The sequence below is a fragment of the Drosophila busckii genome, chromosome 2R (genome assembly GCF_011750605.1).
Source record: "Drosophila busckii strain San Diego stock center, stock number 13000-0081.31 chromosome 2R, ASM1175060v1, whole genome shotgun sequence".
NCBI classification, from domain to species: Eukaryota; Metazoa; Arthropoda; class Insecta; order Diptera; family Drosophilidae; genus Drosophila; species Drosophila busckii.
Genome location: NC_046605.1, coordinates 13,187,200 through 13,214,078, shown reverse-complemented (window position 1 = coordinate 13,214,078; position 26,879 = coordinate 13,187,200). Strand labels below are relative to the sequence as shown.

The window sequence follows — 26,879 nt, the reverse complement described above, 5'->3', positions numbered from 1 at the left end:
TTAATACAACTATTGAAAAAAATCAAACGATATTCAAATTTAGAGACTTTTATTTTATTACTGCTCATGTATGTAGCTAATTTCTATTACTATTACTATAATAATATAAAATAATATATTTAAATTAATTGTGAATTTATGTATGAGCAGATTTCACTCTCTTCAGACTCCCTTTCCCCAACCAACTCTCTCGCTCTTTCTCTATTGCTATGAGCAAGACAAGACGTCATAAGTGCTCAACTTCCGTGTAACACTTTACTCCAGTATATGCCACTCCAACTCCACTTCGCTGTTGTTTTGGCAACAAAACTCTGACTCTGACTCTTACTCTTGGTCGCCCCGAGGCAACCTATAAATACCGAAAGTATGCTCGATTGCAGCTTGCAAGGGTCGGCACTGCATTATTATGATGATGTTGATTATCAAGGACATCGTTGGCGTTTAATCATTGCTCGCCCGTCATCGTTGTCATGATGTCCTAATCCAATTGTTGCGTCCCCTCAAAAGGATTTCACAAGCGGTAACCAAGTCGAGCCTGTTTCCAGCCGATTGTGTGTTAAATCAAATGAAGCGTAATTTTTACTCAATTTATGAGGCTGAGCATGGAGTCAAGGACATGCTGACCACTCCAGTTGTTATTAACACCCGTTGCTAACCCCAATTTTGAGCTCGCCTGTCCCAGTGGAGCGCTTAGACTGTCAATTCAGCCAACTGACAAACTGACTGACAGCAAGTGCGTGAGTGAGTGGGTGGCTGGTTGGGTGGGTGGGTGTTTGTCTAGCAGGGGTTGTTGCTATTTGACTTTGACGTTCATGCTGTGGTTTGAGTGCTGTGCATGCTTGGACTGACTTGGGTACATCATATTTCTATTAATGACTTGCATATTTATAAGCTGCACACACACAGACACACACGTGTGTTTATACAGTGGGGCAAACAAGCTGATTTTAATAATAAACAAACACAAATACAAATAGACATTAAATGTGTAGCATTTGCTGTTTGACTTGTTGGCCAAAGTTATTTCGACAGAGGCCCCCCCAAAAACAAAAAATAGCAAGAGCTGGAGCGGGAACTCTTTGACTTTGTCTAAGGCCTTAAGGCAAAGCGGCAAACAAAACAAACATTTAACTGGAATTCTAAGCAAGTCGAAACACGCATTTTGTCTAAATTGCAAAAGCGTAATAAACGCCAAGGAAAGAGACAGCGAACTGTGCGCTCTTTGATCTAAAGATTTCCATTGCCTCAACATGTGGCTGCCACGTCTAACGATGCGTAGAAAGTCTTTAAGTAAACAAACGCCACTCGCTCGCTAACTAAAGGAAGTTGCCCAAACCAGAGCCATGAGCGTTTGCATATGGTTTTCTTTTTTTGGCACTCGAGAGTGTAACGACCCAACTTCCAAGCCATTAAGAGTTTGTTGGTCAAAATTAAGTTTATAAAAAACTAGTAAAGCGTACTTAGTTAGCTTTTTTCTTATGGCAGTTTCCCACATCAGCGCATAGGCACAACAATAGCATATCAAAGTCATGCGAGACCCCTCGGCCCATCATAATGAAGTGCTAAGCACTATCAGTAGCATAGACATAGTCAAGCTATCAAGCAACAAGCGACAACATTGTATGCAGCTAATAGATCTCACTCATTAAAGTTGGGGAAACATTACACTGCTTAGATAAAGCGACTAAATTGCGCGATAATTGCTGAGAAGTGGCAGCAATTGCCACAGCTAACTAACTGTAACTGCTAATTAACATTTCGAAAGTCAATGGTTGAGGAATTTAAGTAAATAAAAGTTTATAGTGCTGAGTGAATTAAGGAAATACCCAACTTTGAGCACAAAATTCCGTATCTGATTATAGAAGAAAAAAAATAAATACCCTTTGCTTCTTCTAAATTAGCGTGTAAATTTATTATTAAAATTTATTGCGCCACTATCTTTATTTTCAGACTTAAATTCAGACTTTATTAAGCTAAATTTATTGTGAAAACTGATAAGAGCTTGCTAGCAAACAAAAAGAATGATTGCTATTTATTTACAATAAAAGTAAATTATTGCAATCTCAGAAACAAAAATTTTATATAAAAATAGTTTCTGAATTTTTAGAATTTTATTCATTCATATGTACAATAATTATTTAATGCGTTTACTTGTTGTTCAATCGATAAAATTCTGTTTTAGCTCAAATTTATTTAAAAAGTGCTGATTATCAAACCCAATCGTGGGAGGCAAAAAAGATTTTAGATTTTATTCATAAAAAAATGTTTCGAATTTTACAGGAGTAAAGCAAGGAGCTTCAAGCTCCCAATATATCAATGTCAATATCAGCTTAAACTTTTTGGTTTCTTTGAATTTAAATTTCTCTTTTGGGTACTGAAAGAACTTATAAAACAAATACTTACTATAAATAAATTAACAAATGTTGGCAGAAAAATGTCAAATGTGGCTATAAAATTAGCCAACCCTAAATTTTCCTAACCTTTTAGTTTTTATGAGAAATAAATTAAGGTTCTTGAAATTTATTTCTGCTAGTGTAGCTGCATTTTTGCATAAATTTCCTGGTCAAAGACTTTAAACTGCATTGCCGCAGAGTCAACAACACCCACCAGTGTGAACAACAACGAACGAGCAGACAGACAGACAGACCCAAGGCCAACCCCTGTGTGGGCAAAGGGCTAACGAATAGAATTAGGAAATCTTGGCTAAATCCAACAAATCATGTTAAAACCGACCTAAAGCCAAGACCGTGCCCCCAAGGCGCGCAGGCCTGGCAGGCGTTATGTTTATACCACGTTGTTTTCAAAACTGTGCGGTTGATGGTGTGTGTGTGTGTGTGTGTGTGTGTGTGCGTGGGCGTTTGCTGACAAAACGACATTAGCGAGGGTGGAAAATGCAAACGGGCAGACGACTGCTTGGTTAACAATCAAAGAATTGCCAGACGGCAATGCCATCAGCTTGATATAATTATTTTTATGCCATAGCTACGTGTAAACATGTGTATGTGTGTGTGTGTGTGTGTGGGTGTATCTGTGGCATCTCTTGGGGGTTTGCTGCCCTCTTTTGCAGCTATTCGAGCTGCTAACTATGCTCATAATGCAATGAATAAATTAAATGACACAAATGTCATTTGAACTGTTTCGTAGGCAAATCAAATGTTGCTGGCAACATGTTGACAAGCGCCCAAAATGTTGCTGGCTGCATTTTAATTAAAATTTTGCTTTAATGTTTGACCGAGCGTCAAGTCAAGGCCTCTAACGGAAATTGTGTGCGGCTATTGAAGTGTCGAGCTGTTGCTGCTGTTACTGCCCCCCATTGTTGCATGTTGTTGTTGTTGTTGTTGTTGTTGTTGTCGCTGTGCATATTTGTTGTGCTTGTGTGGGGGCAGCTTGTCTGCAGGGTTGATTTGAACTGCCAAACGACGCAATTTGTTGACTAGTGTTTGGGAGTATGAGCTATTTGCACATTAAATACCGTAACCCAAAAGCTCACATGCAAACAGAAAATTTCACTTTCGTTTGACAGTGCGTCGGACCGACAGTCAACGCAGTATGTTGTTGGCTATTCCCCAAGGCCTCGTAAGTGTTGCCAAGTTGATTGTTTTTACGAGTGCATTGCATACTTGTGGGCGCCCCAAGGCATACGAGGCGGGGGCGTAACGCGTTAGTACAGTTGCGTTTAACGTTGCGCTAATTGCTTCATAACAACAACAAACCAAATGCTTGGCCGAAAGCTCAACGCGTAAGCAGCATATGAAAATCATAAAATTTTACGATCGCAGGCGAGCAGAGCAACCCCCAGAGGGTGGTGATGACCAGCGGCAGCGACTACCACCCAACAACAACAACAACAACAAGCTGCTCAGCTGCTCACGGCACGTGTTCAAATTACCGTGAAGACGCTTAGGGGTGAATTCTACAGACACAACATTCAAATTGAGTGAGTGAATTAAAAATAGAAAACCTGGCAATAAAGAGAGCAACAACAAAGCAAGAGAGAGAGAGTGTGAGAGAGAGAGTAAATATATATGGAATATATGTTGCAAAATATGAGCATACGCTCGAGCGTTTGCTTCCTTCCTGTCTAGATTTTGGTGGTTCGTGCATATGTGTGAGAGTGTGAGTGAGTGGCCGTAAAAGGTTGCGCTGCTTCAGCGTGTATGCAAGTGAGTGTGTGTGTGTGAGTTCACGGGGATCGTGTCGAACGTATCGAATAAACGGCTGAGCACAGTGGCGCACATGCAATTTGCTGCGGCGAAATGCTTTGATGCTGTGCGGCGAATTCAAGCTGCATATCCAACAGCAAATATTATACAAAATTCAGCAGTAAATTGAATTGTTTAAAATTTTATTAAAACATTAAAATTTATTATAAATTGAAAGTATTTTTATTAACTATAACTGCTGCTAATGATCGTCTTGACTTAGTTTAATTGTCATGATCTTGGCACCACTGTGCAAATCAATTTCGAACTTGTTTCAAGAGCTTAAAAGGTGAACACTCTAGTCGGCCCAAGACTCGAGAACCCCAGTGCCTCCTGCTTTGTCCTTTGGCTACATAATTTCAACAATATGCAGCAAACACCACCTCAGCCGCCCTCCTGCAGCGACCCATGAGGCGCACACCTTACCGCCCCCCCTCCCAATCACTAAGCAGACGTAATGCACACGAAAACGAAATCAGACATAAAAACATTAAATTACAAACCCTTATTTTGAACAAACTCACACACACACACACACATACGCACACTGACTCACTAAAAAAAGAATAAAAGCTGTCGAGTCTCGAAAGGCGAAAGAAAAGCGAGACACAAAAACTGAAACTGAAACACACAGAAAACTGAAACAGAGAATCGAGCAAGCAACGGGGCGACTTCAGTTCTATTCGGAGCTCAGTTCTGCCACAAGGGATGCAAAAAGCGAATGCCAGATATTAACCCCTCTTTATGCTGCGCGTATGTGTGTGTGTGTTTGTGTTTTTCGCCGTGTTGCTTGTCAAATTTCGTGCCAAAACAAACGCAACGAACATTTTCGCCGATTAGAAAGAAACAATTCGTGGAGTGCAATGTGAGCGCTGAAACGAGCCGCGAGTGTTTGTTGTTTGTTGTGCTGATAATACAATTAAATATTAGTGAAAAATCTAATCATAGTAAATTGAAAATTAACAAATGTGTGTGCTGGGCAAAGCCCCGAGTACGAGTACAAATTCCCCAAGAAATCACAAATACGCTCGAAAGAAAATACCCGGCAAAAGTTCAAGACGTTTGCCTTTGTTGTTATTGTTTTGGTGCTACGTTCTTTGTGTCTCACTGTGTGCGTGTGTGTGTGTGTCTGTGTGTGTGTGTGTGACTCAGCGCAAATGGCAATGCGCATCTTTGTTTACCAAACCTCAAGCTGGCAGTGAAAGCGGCGCCAAAAAAGCAGAAAATATCAAAATAAAAAAATAATATCAAAGGCTTTAGGCCCAAGAGGCTTAACACACAATGAGCGATTCCTTTGATAATTTGCATGCCGATAACAGCAACAACAATAACAACAATGTGCCGGCTGCAGTCAATAACGATGGCGACTCCGATGTGGAGGTCATCGAGGGCATGGAACTGCTAGAGGGCAACTATCAAGTGCTGCGCCAGTGGGTGCCACCAGCGCCCAACTATTGGGATGCGCCGCCCAAGGCCATCATCAAGTCCGCCGAAGTTAGGTAAATACCACAGCAAGATACAAAGTTGATCTACACTGAATATTCCAGCAGAGAGCCCACCCCACCCCACTTATTAATACAGCACTTAGCAAATTTGTATAAAAATCCGATCGACAACCCACATGGCCCCAGCTCTAGCTGCAACACAAGTGGAGTCTAGCAACTTGTTTCATATATCTTTTTGGCTTTTGGCGTTCACTTAAGCGCGCTTTCAATAAGTTTTAATTAAGTGCAACAATTTGACAGCAAATTCCATTCAGGCGGTTAGCATTTGGTGCACAAATTGCACAGCAATTAAGACGAGAAATATCAGAGCCAGAGCAAGTGCCACATTGGGCGTCGTTGCCTCTAACGGTGCAACATTCAATAAATGTGCAGTTATTTGTAACGCACTTTTATGACCACACATACTACCATACTATGCATGTGGCATGCTCGGCTGGGGCAGCTGCATGTGGCTCTGGCCTCGTCTCTTGTTGTTGCACACAATTTACAGCTCGAACAGGCCATTCAGCAATTCATTCAATAAAATTTTGATTATTATTGGCGCAATGTTTGCATGCAAAATAAAAAATAGAAAAACCACAAACGGCAGCAACTAAATTGTTGCTATTTATTATGGTTAATTTAAAGACAGGGTTGACTAGTTTGCAACTCGAAGTTGCCAAGAGAATTATTTCTCATAAATTATTATGCAGAAAAGAGCGGTAATAAATTTCAAACATTTTCTTTCAAATTTATGACAAAGCGTAAGAAATTCGTCATCATTTGGAAAATAATAAGCTGCGTTTTATTTTTGCCTTATCAAGCTTTAGTGTATTTGATTAAACAATGTTGTAAACTTATTAATAAAAAATATTTCCATATATAAAAGCTAATAATAAAATTGGAATTGTTAGAATTGGAGTTCCCATGTCAACTAAAATAGTTTACTACTTACTACTTTAGAAATTGTTAGATTAAACATTTTGATTTAAATATACAAATAGTAAATAATGATTGCCATATATGCAGTTTACTATATAAGAAACTAATAATAAAATTGGAAACAAAATCTTTTTTTTAAATCGTTTAATTTGTTTTTGTTTAGTTAATCTTGGAATTTCCATGTCAACTAAAATAATTTATACAACTTTAGAAATTTTATAGAAAATGTTCGATTTAAATATACATATAGTAAATATATGCATTTTATTATATAAGAAACAAGCGAATATTTAATACAATTACTTAGGCCTAGACGCATTTACTTTGTAAGCATTTGTTTGTTATTATTTTGCTTAGTCAATTGTTTCTAAATTGAATAAATATTAAAATTACATTTGGTTGACATCAGGACTTTATTTTTGTACACAGCAGCAGAAAGTGAACCTATCTTTGATCAAATATTTTGCTGTGTTGTCTGCTATTCGATCTGCAGTGAAGAAGCGCCAGCAGTTGCTGTCGCCGCTGCCTGTCAACAGCTGCAGCAGAAGCAGCAACAACAACTGCTATGTGCAACATGTGGCACAGACGCTGTCTAGCTACAGCTGGGGGTAAGCAATAGAGCAGGCTCGTTGGCAAGTGTCGTCTTCTTTTGACAACTGACTGCATGAGTCTGCGAAATTGAATTGAGTTGCCGTTGCCGTTGCCTCTGCCTTGGACTTAAGCGCAGACAATCTCATCCTCAATCCTCCAGTCGCAGTCGCAGTCGCAATCTCAGTTGCTGCCTGTTGCCCGTTGCCTGTTGGCTGCTGGTAAATAATAAATGCATTACTTTGAGTGCATGCGAAATGAAAATGGAAATCAAAATGCAAACGCTGCCAGATTTTTGTTGTTGCTGTTGCACTTGTCCATGTCTCCCAGCTCGTAGCTGTGTGTGTTGCTGTTGTTGCTGTTGCTGTGCGGCATGCCGTTAAGTGTCGAGTGTCTTATTTGCACGTTCCCCAATATGCATTTCAGTATTACAATATGTTGATTGCATTGCGCCACGGCACGTAGCTGCAACATATGCGCCCAGTTGCAGTTGCAGTTGCAGCTGCAGCCTCCGACTCCGATTTCGACTTAGCTCATCATAATGCTGAGTATTCAAATTGCCAACAGCAACAACAGCAACAGCAACAACATTTCCGCTAGACATAGAATGCGGCCAACGGCTTTGCCTGCTGCTTGTTGTTGTTGTTGTTGGTTGCAGCGGTGCGTGCTTCCTCTTTGTGCGGTTAGTGGGCTTTACATCCAGCCAGGACTTGAGGCAGTGCTTGCGCTAAATTACTTTATTTTATTTCAGTCTGGGTAATTGATATGGCTTTGTTGCTGCTGCTGTTGCTTCTTTTATTTTATTGTATTTTTGTGAATGCACAAAAGTTTCCATTGCAATTGCACAATGGCCACAATGCAACAAAAGTTGCAACAATAGTTTTTGTAATGAGCTGCGCAGGATGCAGACACCAGACATCAGACTAAGACTCAGTTATTCATATATAAATTGCATTTGTGCTATCAATAAATCAAACTAAATATTTGCCCTTCTTTGCTTTTATTTATTTGCAGGTAAGTTTCGTTTGTTTTAGCCTGACTGGGACTCCTTTCACTTTGATGTCGACTCGCCTGACAGTGCCAGTCACAACAGCAGCAGCAACCACAACAACAGCAACATTAGCAACCACAACAACAAACATCGACAACTCAACTAACAACTTCTGGGGGCAATTTTGAATTGTGTGAAGGCGGCACGTCAATGTCGTTCGAAGCTCAGCATATTGAGCAGCGGGTGGGCTCATTTGCCAATGGAAATTCCACATTGTAGACAAAGTTGCTGAAAATTATGATGACTTGTCACACGAGTTATACGTGAATTTAATTTGGTTTTTCTCTTTTGTCTAGTTTATTATTTTTTGTCATTGTAAGTTGTTGGCAAATTAGCGCGCTGCTGGGGCAAAAGGAATTATGCCACATAAATTGCAATAAGCTGCAGGCTGAAATATGTGTAGGTGCGACAGCAATTGAAAAAGAGTGAGAGCGAGATAGAGCTAATATAATTTAGCAGCATTGAACACGTCAGATAAAACGAAGGAAAAGCTAATGAAAACGCTACTTTAAGCGTTTTTCTGTAGCCTGACAGGCTTCCAACTAAAATTCAATTTTATTTCTTGAATTTCCTTAAAAAAGTAAAAGTTGTGTTCATGTTTTGTATATTTATGCTCTTCAATTTCACTTACAATTAACTAATCAATTAAATTATTTTGGAAAAATATTCATAATAATTAAAAAAAGCGCAAGTAATGATTAGGAATATATGAAAAGTAATTCGGAATTATTCACGCCAATAGAAAAAGCTTTTTAAGTAGTTAGATTTATTTTTTTAGTGGCGATCATTTTTGATTAGTCACTTTGTCGAAATAAGTATAATAAATCGAAATCATGAAGTAACTAAGCAAGCTGTAAACAATTTAATTGAAATACTAAAATTACGATTAGCTGCTGAACAACTTTAGTCTGCGCTGCTTATAAAGTCAAACTATTCAACAAAGTTTATTGACTTGAATTTGAAATAATATTATTTTACATATAACAGATAAAAAGCATTAGCACTTTTTATATATTTTCTATGCACCCCATAGTTAAACAATTAAAATACAATTAAACACAAAACTCCGCGCTACGATGTCTGTGAAAAATAAAACTTGTAAAACTTATGGCAGTCAGTTGGAGGTGCCAGTGCCACAGAACTCGTCGGACACGGAACGTGTAAACTTTAAGGAGTATCAGGACATATACGAACTGAATAAAGGTCATGAGGCCATACCCAAGTTTATAGCCCAGGGCGTGGTCAACGAGATTTTCGGTGCGATCAACAATGAGGATCGTTTCATGGCCGAGATCAGCAGCAGCGAGTGCAGCAAGCAAAAACTCGTTGAGCCCAACTTGGAGCTCGATCCGCGTCTCAAGTGCTGGCAACAAATGTTGCAGCAACGTGGCGTTTTGCAGCAGCGCATACAACGCCAAACGGGCAAGCGTGCCGACCAAGTGCTCTTCAATCGTCACGTGACCGTTGATGAGCGCCAGAAGCAGCTGTTCCGCCGCATGCTGGACACAGCAGTGCGCAGTGAGGGCGTGCCGCTGACCAAGCCCAAGGCAGTGCTGCCTGCTCGCAAAGTGGATGCGCCAGAGTGTCGTGAGCTGCGTGAGTTGAAATTTGCAGAGCCGAAGCTGCGGACATTCGAGTTCGTTGGCATGCCACAGGTGGCATGCGAGGAGCAGGGAGTGGCATTGCCAACAGCTGAGAGTCAGTTCATGCGCTCGCCAGTGCTGCTGCAGCGCATTGAGGAGTGCGAGGAGCACCTGACAAATATTATGGATTTTTGTCCGGAAATAGAGAAACTGCAAGTGGTGAAGCAGCCGCAGCCGGCGCTGCCACCGCTGCTGTGCCAAGGCGAGGATCCTATGTGCACTATATCGAGTTCTTCCTCCATTGAAACAGAGTCAGAGGAACTGCTAGTGCCAGTGCCAGTGCCAGAAAAAGCGGAACCAAGCGTCGAGGAGCAGCAGGAAGGCAATTGGCTGCTGAAGACTCAACAGCGTCAGCGAATTGTGCACAGCAGCAACATTGTGCGCATCAATGGCATCAACTATGGCTTTGGCGAGAACACTGGTCTATTGTGCAACACTATAACGCTGCAGTTTGAGTGCTCGCCATATGAGCGGCAAGTGAAGACGCTGGTGGAGCTGGAAAACATTGGCAGCAAATTCATTGCTGTCTCGCTGTATCAATCGCTGCCTTCCATTCAAACATTGCCCATACAATTGGCGCATAACAATGAATTTGTGTTTGATCATCGCAGCTTTATACTGCAGCCTGAGGAGCGTCGCATCATCCAGGTCATGTTCCAGCCACTCAAGGTGGGCGTCAAGTTCTTACAGTGGAGCATGCGCTTTGAGCGCCAGCCCTTCTGCGGACCGCGCCAGCTGGAGATTCTGCTGGAGGGTCGCTGCGTAGCGCCCGAGAGCTTTCAGCATCGCATTGATGCGCATCAGCAGCTGCTGGTGGACAAGGGCAACAGGCAGATGGCCAGACGTCTGGCCAAAATGCAGGCGCTGCTGGCGCCCATCATAGACAACACCACTCAATGTCCCTATGTGCGTGCGCTGGATGAGCGCGAGGTGTTTGCAGCTCAGAATGCGGGCTTCATTTGCCAGCGCTATGCGGACTTGGAGGCGCTGAAGGAGATACATGCGCTCATCAAGAAGCCACGCCAGCCCGCCTGGGATTATAGCCTCAAGTCGCTGCGGGAGCTCATCTCACAGCAGGGACTCAAGCAACGTGAAGCGCTGCAAGTTATACTCTCCGATCTGATCACACCCATGCGCTGCGGTTATGGCGACTTTTTGGCCAAAATCCAAGCGAATCCCGAACGTGAGCGCTCCTCGTATATTTATGTGCGCGGCATACTTTGCAGCACCATTGAGGAGTTTGAGGCCCAGGCGGATAGCATTGAGCAGCAGTTCTACAAGACTGAATATCAAAGCTATATGACGTTTCTCGATCAGGAGGAGGAATTGCCCGACTCCTTCTACATTGATTGGTTTGTGGCCAATCGAGTCTCGACCAGCAAATACTTCAAGGACTCACTCTATATGCAGGCTTATAGCATGCTCTGTGATGCTGTTGAGAATATTGTCTCGGCTATTGAGAGCACTGTGCATCGCTAAATGACAGCTAAAGAAGAAGATTTATTTACGCTTTTTCTACTCAGCAACTTTCACCAAATATACGTTTTCTATAAAATATTTTTCAAAAAGCGTTGTAACTCCTAGGGATTGACACTTGACATATCGATAGTCGATATACACGGTATGCACTGCACAACTGCAACTGTCATCCGTCAAACAATTGGCAAACTATCGAAAGCTGCTGATCGCAAGTACCATCCCAACAATATCAAATCCATAACATATTTTTATTTCACTGATGATTCAGTTTATATATTGCTATCGTGTCTGCTGCTCTTGACATGTTATACAAATTTTAATTCTCGTATTTTATATGTTAAGCTACAATACTTCAAAACAATTTCAACAACATGGACGTGGGGTCCTCTAAGAAGGTCTCAATAATTTATCCCAGATTCCCAGTGAACCAATACTCTACAATAAATGCTGGCACCATGGCCAACTGGGTGGAGGCGCCCTCAAGCACAGTCACAGAATTTAATGATAAGCCACAGAGAATTAGCGGAAGCACGCCGTACTTTAGTTCGAAAATTGTGGATGAAATATTAGAAGAGATCTTTGCCGAGCGGCGTGGACAGTTGGCGGACACTGATTCTAGCTGCGATCTGCAGCATTTAGAGCTACAAGCGCAGCCCGAGCCGCATGTGGACAAGCGTCTGAAGTACTGGCGCGAGATGCTGCAGCAGCGACGCCAACTGCAGCAGCGCGTGCAGCTGGTGACAGGCAAGCTGAGCGAGGAGGTGCTCTTCAATCGTCCAGCTACGCTTGACAATCGGAACAAGCAAACAATGGTGCGACTGCTTGACTATGCAGAGCGCCTGCAGCCGGATAAGCTGCACAAGCGTGAGCTGGGCCAACTACGCGATTTAGTTGATCCGTGTAGCTGCGAGTGGGCGCAGGAAGTGTATGAAACACTGCCGCAGGCTGAGCGCAAGGGACGCAAGGCTGTGGAGATTATAGGACTACCAAAGGTGACGCAGCATGAGCTGCTGGGCAGTGAGGCGGCCGAACAGCCGCCACCCGAGCACATCTGGCTTAACTCGCAGCAACTCGATAAGCACATTGAAAAGCATTTCTATGAGATACACAATGTGCTGGAATTTATGCCAGACTTGGATGCACTGCAGGTCACCGGCATCAATGTGGAGCGTCTAAAGCGCAAGCCCCATGCGCAGCTCATAGGCGAAGAAGAGCTTAAATCCATATCAACCAGCAGCTACTCGCCCTGCTCTGAGGAGTGTTTGGAAGACGGCGAGCTGGAAGGCACTGAAGCAAACAAGGAGCAACAACCGCTCCCAGAGCTGGCCATACGCATCAATGGCAAAGATTATAATTGCAGCGAGTCGCCCATTGGCGACTGCCAGGAGCTGTACATTGAATTCAACTGCGCACCCTTCGAGCGCCGCGCCAAGCGCATTTTGCAATTGACCAACATAGGGAAGCAGACTTTGTCCCTAAGCTGGCAGCAGGGCATCTATTACTACAATCGCCCCACGCTGCTGCTGGCGCAGGACTCGGAGTTTCTCTTCGATACAGACAGCTTTAGACTGGCCTATGGAGAATCTTATAGCTTGACTGTCTTGTTTCAGCCACGCAAGGTGAGCATGGCTGTGGAGCTTTGGCTGCTGCAGGTGGATCCCAAAATATTTTGTGGCAATCAGGAGTCGTTGATGCTGCGTTTCCATGGGCGCTGCACGCCACCCAAGGAATACATGACTCGACTTCGAGAGCTGCATTGCGTGCTCATCTGTAAGTCAAACACTTTGGTTATGCAAGAGCTTACCTCACATTTGGGTGACCTGAGTCCGCTTGTGGAACCACCACCCACTTGTTGCGCCTATGAGCGCACGCTGGATGAACGTGAGCTGTTTAATTCGCTGAATCCCGGCTATCATTGCGAGCGCTTTGATGATTTGGAGGTGCTGAAGGGCATGCATAAGCTGGTGAAAAAACCACGCGAACCACAGTGGGACTTGAATCTGCAGACGCTCAAGCAGTACATCCTGCGTATTGAGAAAGTTGCTGAGCGCGAAAAGCTATTTAATAATTATCTTGAGCTGCTGGGTCCACTTATGGGGCGGGCACTCGATCTGGATGTTGTTACCGAACAGCATATGGAACAGCAACGCACACGCTTCATTTATGTGCGTGGTGTCATCTGCAATGCTGTTGAGGAATGGGAAGACATAGTCTTTACCGTAGAGGAATCTTTCTTTAAGCCCGAGCTGCAACGTTTCTACCTTCATCTCTACGAAGAAGCAGCTGAGGAAGAGGATTCTCTGAAGCCTGTGGTGAATGCTGAAAAGGACGAAGCTGAACTGGAGAAATATGCCACAGCTGCAGTGCTGAGAAAAGTGCGTCATTCCAAGTTCTGTCGAGATGCTCTCTATATACAAACTTACACACATCTGTGTAACATTGCTGAGCACATTGTTTCTGTTATCGAAAGCACCGAAATTGTAGCGAATTAAATAATATTCATTGTTACTCTGTAGACCAGGCTTCTCTTCCTTAGTTGTCACTTTTAATATTATTGTTTTCCAAACACAATGGCTGATAAATATTTTAGTATAGCTACGCTCAAGTCACAGACAAGAGCTCCTACCCCAAAGGAGTCCGCGCAGAATTATCTTCGCTCAGAGGATTCGTTAAAGCAAATGCACCTAGACAATAGTCAAAAGCTGGTCTACGAAATCGTCGATGACATCTTTGAGCAGCGCAAGGGACAGTACGAGCAATCGGATTCGCTAGAAACCTCCAATCAACGCTCAACATCATCGAAGAGCATCGTGGACAAACGCTTGCACTACTGGAAGAACATGATACGTCAGCGTCGTGCTCTGCAGGGGAAATTGATGCGCAGCACGGGTAAAATGCCGGAGGATATGCTCTTCAATAGGGACAATCGTGAGCAGCAAACGCTCAATAGCATTTTGGCCAAGGCAACTCAAAATAGAGAGCCACATATTTTAGAATTGGGTGCACGTAGCCCATGTGTGGAGCCTGTGCAAATGTGTGTACCAGAGAGTAAACTGCATGAATTTGTAGGCGTTCCCAAACCCAATGACTTTGAGCTGCCACAAGAACAGACGCACACCAAATGGATAGACTCAGACTACTTGGGCCAGCACATTAATAAGAACTTTTGCAACATAAGAGATGTGCTCGAGTACTGTCCGGATATAAACGGACTGCAGGTCATGGGTCATAGCTATAGATTGTCCAATGCGGGTCTCTTTCAATCGATGCACACTGTAACTTCCTCGACAAGTGCCTCAGACGCTTGTACCATCTCCAGTTCACATTTAACGTTTACTGAACGTGTGCTGGAGTACCGCTCTAATCCTCATAGTATAATGTCGATGCAGCCGTCTGAAATAATCAATCCATCGGAGAGGAGCAAGCCGTTGATCAGCGCACCCTCGCAACTGGCGTTGGTGATCAATAACACCACCTACAAGCGACAGCGACCCGAATTCTCACCCATACTCGAGCGCAAGTTCGTCTGCAATCCCTACGAGCGCATCTTGCGCACTGTAATGCGATTGGAAAACCTTGGCAGAGATACCATCAGATTCAACTGGATGCGTGCCGAGTTCTTTGCCTACAATCAAACTCTATTCGATGCGCTAGACGATGAGTTCATATTCGATACAGAACCCTTTATGCTGCGTCCAGGCGAAGCGCATGAGGTCTCTGTGCTCTTCCGCCCACGCAAGGTCTGCATAGTCAAGCAGCGCTGGCTGCTCACCACACAGCCGCGCATCTTCTTTCGCTATCCCTGCGCCCTGACGCTCAACATGCACGGCCAGTGCACGCCGCCCGCTGAATACAGCCAACACCTGAAGCGCAGCTTGCGCACTTGCTACCGCCGCTGTCCCCTGAACCTCAACCTAATCTATCCCGAGCTCTTTGCGCTGCAGCCTGTGTGCTATTGTCCCAGCTCACGTGACCTGGACGAGCACGAGGCGTTCAATGAGCGCAATTTGGGCTACAGCTGCCAACGCAACAGCGACATGCAGCAGCTCAAGCAGTTCTTTGAGCGCGTCAAGCAGCCGCATTTGCGTTGGGACTACAGCATCAGCATGCTGCGTGAGCTGGTTTGCCACAAGAGCAGCAGACAGCAGCGTATTGCGCTCCTTGCTGAGCTGCATCAGCTGCTCGCCACACTTAGTGGCAAGTCGTTGCCGCTAAGCTTGTGCGATGCGCCCGCCAAAGTGTCGCAACGTCAACGCAGCTGCTTCGTCTTTGTGCGTGGCATCTTGGCCAATAGCTTTGAGTTGTGGCTGGAGCGGCTTTGGCAGCTGGAGACGAAGCTACTAAAAGAGCAGCCGGGCATAGTGCGGCGCTCTAAAAGCTTACGGGACTCTATGTATATGTATACCTATGACTATCTCTGTAACATAATGGAAGATATTGTGTCAGCTATTGAAAGTAGTGAAGCTAGCTAAATAAAACTAAGACAGATGTAAAAGAAAAGAAATTAAATACTAAATAATTGAGATTCAAGGGAACTTAGAGAAAAGAAAAAGGCTATTCAGGAATTGCAGGAGAAATCGATTTAATATTTTATTCAATATTTGATAATTGAAAAATTCATAAATATTTTTGCCTTTTCATTTTGACAAATTTTTGAAATTTGTAGTTGTCTATTTTGTATAAATCTAGAATTAAATTATTTCAATGTACATGTGGTTCAGAAGTATACACAAACATCTACACCTACACACGCATACACACATACAGACCGTACACATACATTTGCAAAATGTCACACAGATCGCGTATGTTGTCTGTGATAACGGCCGTCGAGCTAGAGAAGAATCCATCCTATGAGAACACGCTGTCGCTGAGCTCCACATCCACAGAGATATTCTATCGCGCCTCTGGCCAACTCAAGGAGGTGACCTCACAGGATGGCAAGGCGATTGTGGATGACATAATCGGTGCCATGTTTGCCGCTCGAGCTGGAGTGGCAAAGCTCTCCAGCTCCACCTGTGAACTGGATTCAGGCTACAGGGAATGCGAGGACATGGACAGGCGCCTCAAGCTCTGGCAGGATACACTGCGTGCACGCGAGCGCATGCAGCATAGGATCAACAAAAAGACGGGCAAAATGCCTGGAGAAATGCTCATCAATTTGCCCGCCAGCTTGGAGCAGCGCGACAAGGGCACGATTAATCGCCTGATGGACTATGCGCAACGCATGAATCCTGTGACGCTGTCGGAAAAGAAGGGCACAGAGCTGCCCAGGCGTCTGGATATGGAGCAGTGTATGGAGCTGCATGCGGTGCAGGAGACTTTGCCGAAGGCGGAGCAAGCTGCACAGGTGCAGGTGGAGATTAGTGGCTTGACTAAGGCTACGATGGCAGAGATAATGCCGGATGTGGAGGTGAATAAGTTGACGGGCAAGCGTGGCAAGTGGATCACCTCGAATGTGCTGAAGCAACGCATTGAGCAGCAGGCAGAGGATATGGATCGCGTGCTCGATTATTTTCCCGATACGCAAAACCTGGAGGTGGTGGGCAACAATATGCTGGCCGCAAACAACATGCAACATGTCGAGGACATTGACTTGATTGTAAACTCTTCGCTGTACTCCATAAGCAGCAGCACGATAAGTTGCATTGAGGAGCAGCTGCCGGAAGAGACCGTCAAATCAGAGCCACAGGCGCTGCAGAGCCACAACTTGGGTCTCAAGATCAACAATGTAATCTTTACCGATCGTGAGCGTCGCACCACCAACGAACTAGAGCTGCAGATTGACTTTGAGTGTGCGCCGTATGAGAAGCAGCTGAAGGAGATGCTGCGCCTGGAGAATGTTGGCAGGTGCGTCATCATCTGCGAGTGGCAGAATTTGAGCAAACGAGCCACAAGTTTCATGGATATCACGGATGACAGCTTTCTGCTCGAGTGCAATCCCATTACGCTCTTCCCGGGCGATGTGCACATCCCCAGGGCGCTCTTCCAGCCTCACATGGTGGGTCTGCACAATCGACGCATTGAGCTGCGCATCTTTCCCAACATATTCTGTCATCGCAACGAGGGCATCGTTCTGCGGCTGCAAGCCAAGTGCGTGCCACATGCGGACTATGCGCACAAGCTGGACAAACAAACACTCGGGCTCATCGATAAGGCCAACCAGCAGTCGATGGATCGACTGACTGCCAGGCAGGCCGAGCTGGCTGTTGTGGCGAAGCCTCAGGAGCTGCTGTGCCCCTATGAGCGGCTGTTCGATGAGCGTGAGGTCTTCAATGCTGAGAATGCGGGCTACAAGTGCGAGCGCTTTGACGATTTGCTTGCCCTGCGGCGTTTGTATAACACCGTTAAGCTGCCACGTGAGCCGGAGTGGGATTGGCGCTTGGACACACTCAAGCAGCACATCCTACGCCTGCCCGATGCCTTGCAACGCGAGCAGTACTTTGAGCTAATGCTGCAAGTGCAGAGCACACTTAAGTGCAGCGCTGCTGGCGATTTCGCTCACTATGAGCACAACAGGGAGCGGGAACGCTCACGCTTCATTTACGTGCGCGGCTGCATTGGCAACGGCATCGAGGAGTGGGAGCAGCTTATGCTGACCATAGAGCAGAACGCCTACAAGTCGGAGCTGGCGCGCTTTCAAGCCCAAGAGCCTCAGGTCAGCGAGGAGGACGAGGATGCTGCACCACAACTCAAGCCTTGGTGGCGACAGCTGCGTCTACAAAATCCCGAACTGTATGTTTTGAAGAAGCTGCGCAGCAACAAATTCTACCGAGACTCGCTCTATATGCAGACCTATTCGCATCTCTGTGACTTGGCGGAGAACATAGTGTCGGTCATCGAGAGCACCGAATTCATTTAAACATCCAATTTTTATATACGCCTTTAATTCGTTAGTTATCGCGCTAAATTTATACGTTGTCGTTGAGCTTAGTTTTTGCAGTCATTGGGTAAATCGTAACTTAAATTAATGAGTGCTTAATAAATAATTAAAATAAAATTGTATTATTTTATATAATGAATAAGCAATTAACAATTTATATTTTACACAACTTTCATTGGTAAAATCAAAGATTATATCATATAATATTTATTTATTTATTTATATAATGAATAAAAACAATTAACAATTTAACGTTGCCACAACTTTAATATGTTAAATCCAAGATTATATCATATAATATTTATCTGGTCTATGAACTGATGAACTTTAAATTCAATTAAAAAAAAAAAAACATTCTTATTTTTGATAGTATTAAAAAATAAATTGTTACATTAAATCTGATAAATAATTTATATAGAATACTAATAGTTGTATAAAGATACGAGCTAAAAATGATTTATAAAAAGTTATTTTCTTACGAAATGTGTATGATATAGGATAATATCTGAGTTTTTGAATCCTCAAATTCACTTTTCTCGAGCTCTATCTGTTAGATCTCATACCTCTTACAAGGCAGTAATTGTAATGTCTGATTTTTGTCCCACTGTACTTTTCAACTTTTATTACTTGCCTAAAAGTATACTTTAAAAAAGTTGTTTATTTTAAGATTTTCCATTTCAATTTGCAATCTCAACTAGTTCGCACAGTTGTCCAACTAAAGCCACACAAAAAATGCATTAAATCGAAACTTGTTTATGAGATTCGCTACACTCCCCTGGCATGTCTATTGATTTCGTTGCTGCCCACAATGACAAAGCAGCAGCAATAACAACAACCAGAATGAATGAAATCTATTAGCTAGAGCTGAAAAACTATTTTCATGCTTAAGGACACACCTGTGTCCCAGTGGCCTCGCTGGGCGCAAACTTTTCCCATTATTACGACGTTTTATGACCAACAAAATTGCCTATTTTCGTTTAGTATCAGTGTCGCCCCAGCTCTAAACGAGTTCCCAGCACTTTAATGGTTGCCCCAAAAACCAAGAAACAAACTTTTTTTCTTCTTTGTTTTGTTTTGTTTTGTTTTGTTTTGTGTTTTGCTTGGCTGCCTGCTGCCAATTCCCACTTCGATTTTGGCTACTTTGCATTGATTTGATGACACTTTGGGGATTATTTTATTTCACTAATAAGCACGCCCCCCCGCCCTAGCTGGCTGGCTAAATGCAAGTCTTGCGTGCCAACTAGTTGTCTACTTGGCTGCTTAGGCTTGGTGTCTGTCGAAATGTGACGACAAATGCGGCCATTATGTTTGCAATTAGCCAAATTGATTTTGTGATAACTTTAGTCAGTCGTATTAAGTCGTGACTATAAATATTAAAGAAACATAACTAATAACGCATTTTTCCTTTTCGTTTCTTGCAGGTAAGCACTACAATTGCATTTCCCAGCATTAAATATAGTTGACGTTAAGTACATTGGGTAAGTCTTCAAACGCGCTGGCCGATGAGCCCCTCGGGCCTAAGCTTCACACGCTGCACCGGTCGCACTTGGCCATAAATCATCAGACAATGCTTGAAATACTTTTCATCGACCACACAAACAAAAAGTAGAATTATTTCCGCTCGCATTCAGTGCGTTTGGCCTGCTAATTAGCTCACAGAGCGTAGAGCGTCGAGCTCTCTGGCCTAATGACCAAGTTCAGCTCTTGTGGCATACGCGACTCTTGTGGCAACTCAAGCTCAAGTTGCGCTCAGTGAACATAAAGGCCTTGTATACATAGTTTTTATTTTAAGTATTTCCACTTGGCATACTTTATGACATTTGTTATTAAGCATATGAGAGATTTTTCTCGCATTAAAGAAATCTCGATAATTTCTCAGCTGGCAGCATTTATGGCTACTTTGATGGCTGTAATTAATAAATGTCTATTGATTATATAGCGCTTAGCTACAGCAGCAGCAGTTGTCTATGGCATTTATGTGTGTTGAAAGTAGCAGCAGTTAATTACTGCCAGACTATAAGACTCCAATGCTGGAAATCATCAATCAGCAAAAGCTTAACTAAACGCTGAGACTATAAAATTTCAATTCAAATTTACTATTTAGCCAACCTCGAATCACTTTTAGCAACGATTTAATAGCTGTCTGGCTTGGCGGCCAGCATTTGGCAGCAGTTAATATAAGTTTCGATTGTGTAGCATACAGAAATACTTATCTTGACTGGCAGCTGACAAATCTCAAGCCGCAGCGGCTAACAAATGTTAAACTAAGGCAGCAAAGTGTTGCATACTTTTGGTAGCCAGGTTTGGTTGCAACCTAGTCTGATCATACATGACTGATCAATGTTAAGCATGTTGCAATTGCAGACGAATTATAGATGCGCCTGTAAGATGCCATGAGTTTAAATTTAAAATTGTGCTGAGTGTCTTATTAGAACTTAAAATTGTAAAAAGGGGCTTATGAGTTAGTCAAATGAGATTTGTGCGTAACAAGCAGAAGAAGGAGCGTGGAGACTCCCACGGGTGCATATATAATATATATATTCTAGACCAGCGGACTCGATATGGCCATGTCTGTCTGTATGAACGCCTAAATTTTAGCAACTTTAAGAGTTAGACGCATAAAACTTGGTACGTAGGTTCGCATATATCCTGCGCTTATCGAGTTTATTTTACCATTTTAAAATCTGTCACCGCACCCAAGCATATCCAATTAAGCTGTAGAAGATTCAGCTTCGCAGCAATATGCAATTTACAAAGCTAATAATTCTGATAATAATTAATAATTCTAATAATAATTAATAAAAAAAATGTCGGCTGTACCCGGCTCTCCACTTTTTTTTATGTTATAAATTTATAATCAAAAATTCCAATATACAATATAATAATAAAATATTATTATATGTAGATAACGAAAATAAATTAATTATTTTTATAACTATTTATTATAATTATAATTATTTTAAATACAATTATTAATAATTATTTGGTATAGCATATTCCACAATAACTTTAACAGTATTTGCTTGTGCTCTGTTGGTTAACAGTGTTGTTAGCAGTCACATTCTGCTGCAGCCTTACACTAGGCAATGCTTATTTTAACAGCAACTTAAATTCTTCTGAGCTGCCGCTTAACAGTTTCGAGTCTTAACCACGCTCAGTTGGAGAGTAACAGCGAACGCGTTCGGTTTGCACCTGTTGCCAGCGCGGATTGTACAACATTTGAGCAGCTTTGTCGTCATTGATCATTGCAATCATCTTCAGCTCGTTTTTTGTCAGTTTAACGTGTTGGCTAAGGTCTCTGGGGGTCGTTTTCGCTCTTGAAATTATCGTGCGCCAGATCTGTCGTTTACCGTTCGTCCGTTGTGCCTTTGTGTGTGTGTGTGTCTGTCTCTGTTTTTGTGTGTGGCAAAGTTCAACCACAACAGCCGCCGCATTATTTTTTGCGCAACTTGTTAAACTGCAAAATTTAATTGTGGAAAAATTAATACAGCTCACTGAGCAGAGTGGATCAGTGGCTTTAAGGCTAAACAAAAAGTGGCAGCCAAGGTTGCATCAATAATAAAATAAAAATTGTGGCATGGATAAGCCCAAGAGCAAAGTGTTAAAGGTGCGTCCTGTACTGTTACGTACGCCTTTTTTATTGTCTACATTGTCAACGGCGTTGAAGCCAATAAAATATAAAACAAAAGCAATAAACAAAAAAAAAAAGTTCACATAAAAATAAAAAAAGAAGTATAAATGAAATTCGAAACTGTTTTGGAATGCGAGGCACAAAAGGCGACGCCTTGGCTGACAACCAGAATTGAGCTAACATTATAAACTCACACGCATAGTTGTGTGTGTGCGTGTGTGTGTGTGAAAGACTTAGGCAACGAACTGAACCTGACGACACATTTGCTGCTGTTAAACATTAAGTCATGCACATTATGCGCACTTTATTTGATTTAGTTGCTGGCGTTAAATTTTGTTGTTGAAAATAAGATAAATATAAAGATGAGGAAAACCTGCGCACTAAGTCGCTGCGCACTTTCACCAGCTGCAAATGAAGACATAACCAAATAAGACCGCCGCGACTAGAGCTATAAAGCAATAGCCATAAAAACCAACTACTTGCTGGCCTTATTGGCAGAGTTGCTGAAAATTTGTTTATTACCAAATCAGCGGCGGCTTTCTCTGGCTTCGAGATCTACTCAGCGTACGTAGATCCAATTACAGTTTGAAAAACTCCCACAAATGCGAGCAATGACATGACTAACATGGCCTGCAATGTGTCAACAAAAGCTTGTTAGCCCAGCAGCCAGCAGCCAGCAGCGAGCTGCGACATGTTTGTGTGTGGGCTGCTGCATGCCACATATGTAACCAGCAACATATTGACAGTTGCGCAGACAAACAACAGCAACAACAACAGCACTTGCACTCAGTTGTTGTTGTGTGGGCGCTTGAGTAAATTATCTATGATTTCTAATTGCTTGACAGAGCAATTAATGCGCCATTGGCCATTGGTCAATTTGCCTGCGCTCTAAGCAGGTTAAAAGCCAACAGCAGCAGCAACCACAGCAACAGCAACAGCAACTGCTGCTTGGCTATGCAAAGAGTCGCTATGCGCAATTTGCACTGCGGCAAACACCTTAATTAAAACTGGCAACTGTGGATGCTACCATTTTCAAGCTGCTAACATTTTTAATTAAAACGCAAGTCGCACAGCAGCAACTGTTGCAAGCAGCAGCGGCAGCAGCAGCATTGGTGTCTATTTGATTGACAAGCGGAACCAGTAACAACAACTGGGGAGGGCTGCCAGCCTCCGACTGCAGCGCGAGCTTCACTAGCCACGTTACAGGTTAATTGTGTTTTGTGGCCATTTAGCGTGGAAAGTGCCAAGGCAGCTGGCCAACAATTTGCAGCCATATTTTATGCTTACGCAGCAGCAACAGCAGCCAGCGCTAATAGAAAATTTTGCCATTTCAGAAATTCTGCTTTGCAATTTTTCTCTCTCTTTGTTTTTAGTCTTCGGGGCGCTACAAATAGTTTTTCGCGTTTTGGCGTTAATTATGCACCGCGTGCTGCTGCTGCAGGCAAATCCAAAACAAAAACTGTTGTTTATGGTCGTGTTCATTGGCTCAATTGGCCAGCAGCAGCGGCAGCGGCAGCAACAAATGTTGGCCATAATTGCTCAACGTGAACGACTTTCTCTGCTTGGGCGCCCGCGCTTAGCTGGCCTAACCCCAATTGCAGCTGTGGTAGGCTGTCTAACTAGAGTGTTAATTTGTTAGCACTCAGATCTGCCACAAATTTATGGCAGACGCCGCATCATCATGCAACAATCAACAGATTTACAGTTAGGCACGCATATTTCAACATAACAAAGCAGCAAACTTCAAAGCTGCGAAGCTTCGACGAGGTGTTAGGGCCTGAGCGTTGGTTCAACAACCGTTAGTCCAAAAAAACATCTTTGTTAAGTTTGTTGTCTAAGTCTTTTGATTCAAGAAAATGTCAAAAGCTCAAAATTTATGCGTGCTAAGCTTAAATAAATAAATAATAAATATTTGTGTGCGCAAGTTTGTTGCCCAAGTCTTTTGTCTTAGCTAAACGATCAATAACATTTAAAAATTAATAACTATTAAGCTATTACGCAATACATAAACGTAAATATGCCTACTTTTGGCACTAATGGAGGCGAGTCCACTTTGGCGTGGCCATAACACGCAATTAGCCAAAATTTGTGACTACTTGTTTGGTAGCTCAAGAGCTCATAAAAATGTATTGCTGCAGTCATAAATCAAAAGCTGTGCGCGTAAATTAATTAGCCAACATGATGAGCATTTAAATGAGCTACATGGGAACTATGTTATATATACATATATATGTTGAGCGGGAAGTGTATTTGGCACACAGAGATAAATGATAAGAGCAGCCAACAGGTTAGATCAGCATTTGCATCAATGTTGCGACTGCAATTGTAGCTGTCAGACTGTCAGTTGGTGTTAGCGTGCAAATCATCTTCCAAATAGATAACAACTGGTTCAAAATGGCAAACGCTTTGGGCGGCTTGAGCGAGTTGTTGTTGTTGTTGTTGTAAGTGGAGCATGTTGCTGCAAGTTTTGATTGCATTTGACATTCAACACGAACGTGCGCTGAGCTGAGCTGAGCAGATAAGATTGCCAAAGCAATTAAACTTACAGCTGCAGCCCACATCGAGTCAATTTCGTAGCAATTAAATTTTTGGGCTAACAAACGTTTTGCACGCTGTGCTACAACTTAATGGCCAAGGCGTTAGATTATTATCATAATGCTACAGCACAAATGAAATATGAACCCAAGTCAGCATTAGTAGCAACAGGCCAGACAATGCCTCATTAGTGTTAGAAACTCGTTTCAACTAAAAGCTAAACGCTGACTAAACTCTGCATTATTATGGGCCAGCAAGTCAGTTCAGTTGCTTCTTGGCCAGATTTAAATTATGGCTCAGCTGGCAGCGCTGACACATAAAATAGACAAACAAGTTAATCCATTAGTCGGGGCGCGGCTCTGTAACTCTCTCAGCTCAGCCAAACAGTTAAGTTCTAACTGAGAATGAAAGATATTTCTACAGCATTGTAGCGCCAGTTCTCATTGTATACAACTCGCTCATTCGTATGCTAATATTGAATATATATGTCAGGCCAAAGTCTCCAAATGCTGCACGGCTGTGTTAAATTATGAAATTTGAACTGAGCTGAGCTGCGAGCTGCGATGCTGTTGAAGAGGTCGAGAGGCCTCTTAAATGAGCTGTCATGTCGCCTTTGGCTTTCTATTTTGGCCATAAGCCGCTCAGTGCGGCTAAGCCTGACAACTCGTGCCATTGTAGCGCGCCAGACAATAAAGAAAAAATTTCTATGCTGCTCCACTTTAGAGTGCAGCAGCTACCAAGAATTTGGACAACACAAAAGGGCGTCGTGCTGCAGCGTGGGCTCGCTGTAGCGTTAGATGTCCTAGATAGCGCTAGCGCTGATTTCCGGCTAACACACTCAACGTTTCCGGCTGTGACAAATCAAAATAAACGTTAAAAGCGCCGCACAGCGAACCAATTGACTTCTTAACCTGCTTCGCAGCTGCATAAAAATTAAAATTAATTACGCGTACAAACTCGAACATGCTCATAAAACTAATACAAAGAGTTAACAATGTTGTGGCAACCTTTTGGCCAGACTACAGACTCCAGACTGTGTGCAATGCAAGCATTAAATGCAAATTAATGGCATTGGTGTGATGCCAATCAATTAGCTGGCTGTTTTAGCTTGGCTGCTGGCCATTGGGTCAAGTCACTTAACATAAAAACTATCGTATTTTATTGATAAATTATGCGCCCGGTCTATCGGCAACAACGATCGCGTCGATTACACATGTCCATGCATGTATCAATAAATACTAACGGTGTTTGCACTCACACACACACAGACAGCTCTGAAGCTTCGCATCAACTTTTTGTGCAACACCAACAACAGCTTGCCACAGCCGCCGCAGCAGCCGCCGGAAGTCTTTGTGTGGCAAATACTTAAGTCTCTCTCGAGTTTTGTTTAGGTTTGTCGCACAGCAACACACGCTGTGCTCATTTCATCAGCTGATTGCTGCCTGTACCAGCATCAGGCATTTGTTAATTGCCAACCAAGTCGGAGCAACAACAATCTGGAATTCTTTGCATTAGCGCTAATTAATATGTAAAGTAGCTACGAGTCTAACGAACTTTGCAGCCAGCATGTTTTCTAAATTTAAATATGATTTCGAAACATATGTAGCTGCTAAAGAGTTGCATATGTTTTTCAATAAGATTTAATTTTTAAAACAAGCTGCTATCTGTTAAATAAAAGTTTATTATAGCAATTTTAATCATTACTAAAAAGACTGTTTTGAGCTTAAAGCTGAACTTTAAGTCTTTGGTTAGGTATAGATTACGATTACAAATAAATGACAATAGCTTGAGATTTTTGAAGATTATTGAAAGTAATTTAATACATTACATTTTTATAAATTATTTTGAGCCAATAGTGCAATGATTTTGTTGTATATTTGTATTCAATACTTGAAAATAATCTAAAAAGTGATGTTCGAATTATTTTTATACACTTTGATATTTTAATTAATTAAATTTCAACAATCTTCGGATTATTCAAATTCTTTTTAATATTCCCTAACATCTACACATTATTTGTTTTAATTAAAAATTTTTCAATATCATTTCAAATAATAATTTATCAATATTTTCATCTCTTATAATTGAAAGTTTTCTCTTAGATTATTTTTATATATGTTAGATGAGATATCAGAGTTAATGAAATATCATTAAAAATAATCTAATGCTTGCAATTATTTTGAATAAGCTCAAATATTTGCGCATAATATTGCAGCTGGGCATTAAATCATTACGAATATTTTCCGAAAAGTAGTTAATCGATTAGAAATGGTAATTGAGATTTAACTGCAATGCTTGAAAATTACAAAAAGTCGCTCTCTGACGTTTGTTTTGAATTTGCAGTGACTTGCATTTTATGATTATTGTATGATCGCGTTTTAATCACATGCAATTGCTGATGGAGCTGGAGCTGGGGCTGGAGCAGGCCTTAGTGGCACATG

The 26,879-nt window shown here is 42.4% G+C and overlaps 5 protein-coding genes across 7 annotated transcripts in view; all 5 read left to right on the top strand.

Moving 5' to 3' along the window:
- LOC117134632 (protein prickle) overlaps nucleotides 1-26,879 on the top strand; it is a 75,088-nt gene that overhangs the window by 25,345 nt on the left and 22,864 nt on the right. For 2 of the 3 annotated variants that reach the window (XM_017981594.1, XM_017981596.1), the window contains exon 1: nucleotides 21,319-21,879. The exons of the other annotated variant lie outside the window; for it this stretch is intronic. The gene's annotated coding sequence lies outside the window, so the exon portion shown is untranslated. Of the gene's footprint in view, nucleotides 1-21,318; nucleotides 21,880-26,879 lie in introns of those variants that run through there. 3 annotated transcript variants of the gene reach the window in all.
- LOC108596130 lies at nucleotides 9,245-11,467 on the top strand. The gene has a single exon (XM_033295083.1). It carries the CDS (start codon nucleotides 9,344-9,346, stop codon nucleotides 11,387-11,389), a length of 2,046 nt encoding a protein of 681 aa, XP_033150974.1. The 5' UTR covers nucleotides 9,245-9,343; the 3' UTR covers nucleotides 11,390-11,467.
- Nucleotides 11,680-13,918, top strand: LOC108596131. The gene has a single exon (XM_017981598.2). The coding sequence runs from the start codon at nucleotides 11,761-11,763 to the stop codon at nucleotides 13,879-13,881; it is 2,121 nt and encodes a 706-aa protein (XP_017837087.1). The 5' UTR covers nucleotides 11,680-11,760; the 3' UTR covers nucleotides 13,882-13,918.
- On the top strand, nucleotides 13,905-15,884 carry LOC108596133. Its single transcript, XM_017981600.1, has one exon. The coding sequence runs from the start codon at nucleotides 13,960-13,962 to the stop codon at nucleotides 15,859-15,861; it is 1,902 nt and encodes a 633-aa protein (XP_017837089.1). The 5' UTR covers nucleotides 13,905-13,959; the 3' UTR covers nucleotides 15,862-15,884.
- LOC108596132 lies at nucleotides 16,081-18,362 on the top strand. Its single transcript, XM_017981599.1, has one exon. It carries the CDS (start codon nucleotides 16,179-16,181, stop codon nucleotides 18,249-18,251), a length of 2,073 nt encoding a protein of 690 aa, XP_017837088.1. The 5' UTR covers nucleotides 16,081-16,178; the 3' UTR covers nucleotides 18,252-18,362.